Source organism: Patiria miniata, unplaced genomic scaffold, assembly GCF_015706575.1.
Source record: "Patiria miniata isolate m_02_andy unplaced genomic scaffold, ASM1570657v1 HiC_scaffold_5, whole genome shotgun sequence".
Lineage (NCBI taxonomy): Eukaryota > Metazoa > Echinodermata > Asteroidea > Valvatida > Asterinidae > Patiria > Patiria miniata.
In genome coordinates, this window is record NW_024037072.1 from 32,090,142 (window position 1) to 32,092,380 (window position 2,239).

At 44.8% G+C, this 2,239-nt stretch overlaps 1 protein-coding gene across 1 annotated transcript; it reads right to left on the minus strand.

Annotated features, from left to right (window-relative positions):
- Positions 1 to 545: 545 nt before the first annotated feature.
- Positions 546 to 1,835, minus strand: LOC119741376 (uncharacterized protein K02A2.6-like). The gene has a single exon (XM_038217127.1). The coding sequence runs from the start codon at positions 1,833 to 1,835 to the stop codon at positions 546 to 548; it is 1,290 nt and encodes a 429-aa protein (XP_038073055.1).
- Between the last annotated feature and the right edge of the window lie 404 nt (positions 1,836 to 2,239).

The window sequence follows — 2,239 nt, forward strand, 5'->3', positions numbered from 1 at the left end:
TGTTCCACGCTCCATGTACAGTAATCAAGTAACCCTGGGAGGTATAGATCAAAGGTTATATGAATATGCATGGTCCCATTACATCCCCCCTTTTGAGAACAAAATCTATGAATGAAAGTGAGGGTTAAATGAACTAGATTTTGTAGCAAAATTGGAAATACATATACAATGAATTGTCCTGTGTGTCTAAGGAATGAACTAATCGCCAAATTGTCATCTAATTTGCTGAACCAAGTAGGAAACTTTTCTACTGTCTTGCTTATTATCAACAATATATTTTAGGAACTCTTTTTCGGAACTCTATTTTCGGAACACTTTTAAGTAACTTTTCTAAATGACAAAAACAAAACTTAAAATTTGTCTGCATAAAAAAAAAATTGTTTCTTTGTTGAACAAAGTGAATTAAAATTGTCTTTACTTAGTTACTTTTTTCTTTTACGCTGGTACTTCTTTCTGTGCCTTGTAACGACAAAAAAAAATACATTAAAAGAATAAAACTTAAAAAAAAATGAATTTGTTGTCTCTAAGCGTTACTTGAAACAGGCTTATGTTTCAATCAGTCTTTGTGGTTTCTTCACTACGCGGCCACTGCGTGTACGGTATGGTTCAGTAGCCACAGCAGGTAAGTTAGTGATAGAGTTGTTGTTGTCACTGTGTTGTTTCTGATCAGTAGACTTGCTCCCAGTCTTCCTCAGTATAGACTTGGGGGCATGTGGGTTGAGTGACGGGGTATGTACGCTAGCAACTGGTGGGTCTGCAAAGCGGAGTGTCTTTCTCATTGGTTCAGTATTGCGAATGTGCACTCTGTTACGGCGTAAGCTTTGTCCAGTTGGTGTCTGAACAATGAATGATCTGGGTTCTGGACAAGCATCTTTGACAACTGCGGGTGTCCATTTCCCAGTGTGATGATCTTGAACCGTCACGTGTTGTCCCGGTACCAGTGATGATAGTTTGCGCATACCATCACGGTCATGGTACTCCTTCTGTTTGTCTTGGCGCTGGGCCAACCTGGCATACACGTCATCTTTGTCGTGCCGGTTGTGTCGAATCTTCGACGGAAGATTGTCCTTGAGTTTGCGACCATTGAGTAGCTCTGCAGGTGAGGGAAGAGCACTGTCTATCGGAGTTGTGCGGAGGCATAGGAGTGCAAGGTAGGGGTCCACGTTGGACTGCTTTGCCTTTGTCAGGGTCAATTTCACAGTCTGTATCATCCGCTCGATGAAACCGTTACTCCTTGGATACCTTGGGCTTGATGTTACGTGATCAATTTCCCAGTCTTGGGAGAATTTGTGGTACTCACGGCTGTCGTACTGCGGCCCATTGTCACTTATGACTTTGGTGGGGATACCTTGCTCACTGAAGATTTGTTTTGTGAGAGTTATTACCGCTGCACTCGAACACTGACCACTCACGCGACGTACAAATGTAGCTTTGGAATAATAGTCCGCGATGATGAGGTAGTCAGCATTGTCAAAATGGAATAGATCCGTTCCGACGGTCTGCCAAGGCCGCTGGGGTATCTCATGAGGTAGTAGAGGCTCATGAGACTGCTTGCGCTGATGTGTTTGGCACACAACGCATTTCCCAACCAACTGTTCAATGTCCTTGTTGATACCTGGCCAATACACGCACACTTTGGCTCGCAGTTGGCATTTGTTGACACCTTGGTGTCCGGCGTGTATTTTTGCGAGTGTCTCTTGTTGCATGGATTCGGGAATGATGATTCTGTCTCCCTTGACGACTAGGCCGTTGTCGACCGAAAGTTCGTCTCTACACGACCAGTAGTGACGTATGCATTTAGGCAGATCCTTGGGATCCTCCGGCCAGCCAGTCATGATTGTCTCAGACAATGGTCGTAGAGTAGAATCACTAGCTGTCTCTTGCTTGAGCTGAGTGAGTCTAGCAATTGAGAGAACTGTATGGCGTAGATTGTCGTATCGAACTTGATCTGAGGGCCATACGCGGGATTGAGTCGCGAAAGAGCGTCTGCGAGTAATAGTTCGCGTCCCGGCTTGTATACGATCGTGAAATCATAGGGCTGCAAACGCAACATCATACGCTGGAGTCTTGGGGGTGTGTTAGCGAGGCTTTTGTGTTGGATGTTCTCCAAGGGCTTGTGGTCAGACTCCACAACGAACTTTGACCCGTAAAGGTAAGTGTGGACTCGTGTACAACCAAACACCACTGCAAGCAACTCGCGTTCGATGTTTGCGTATCGTTTCTCAGTTTCTGTCAGTGC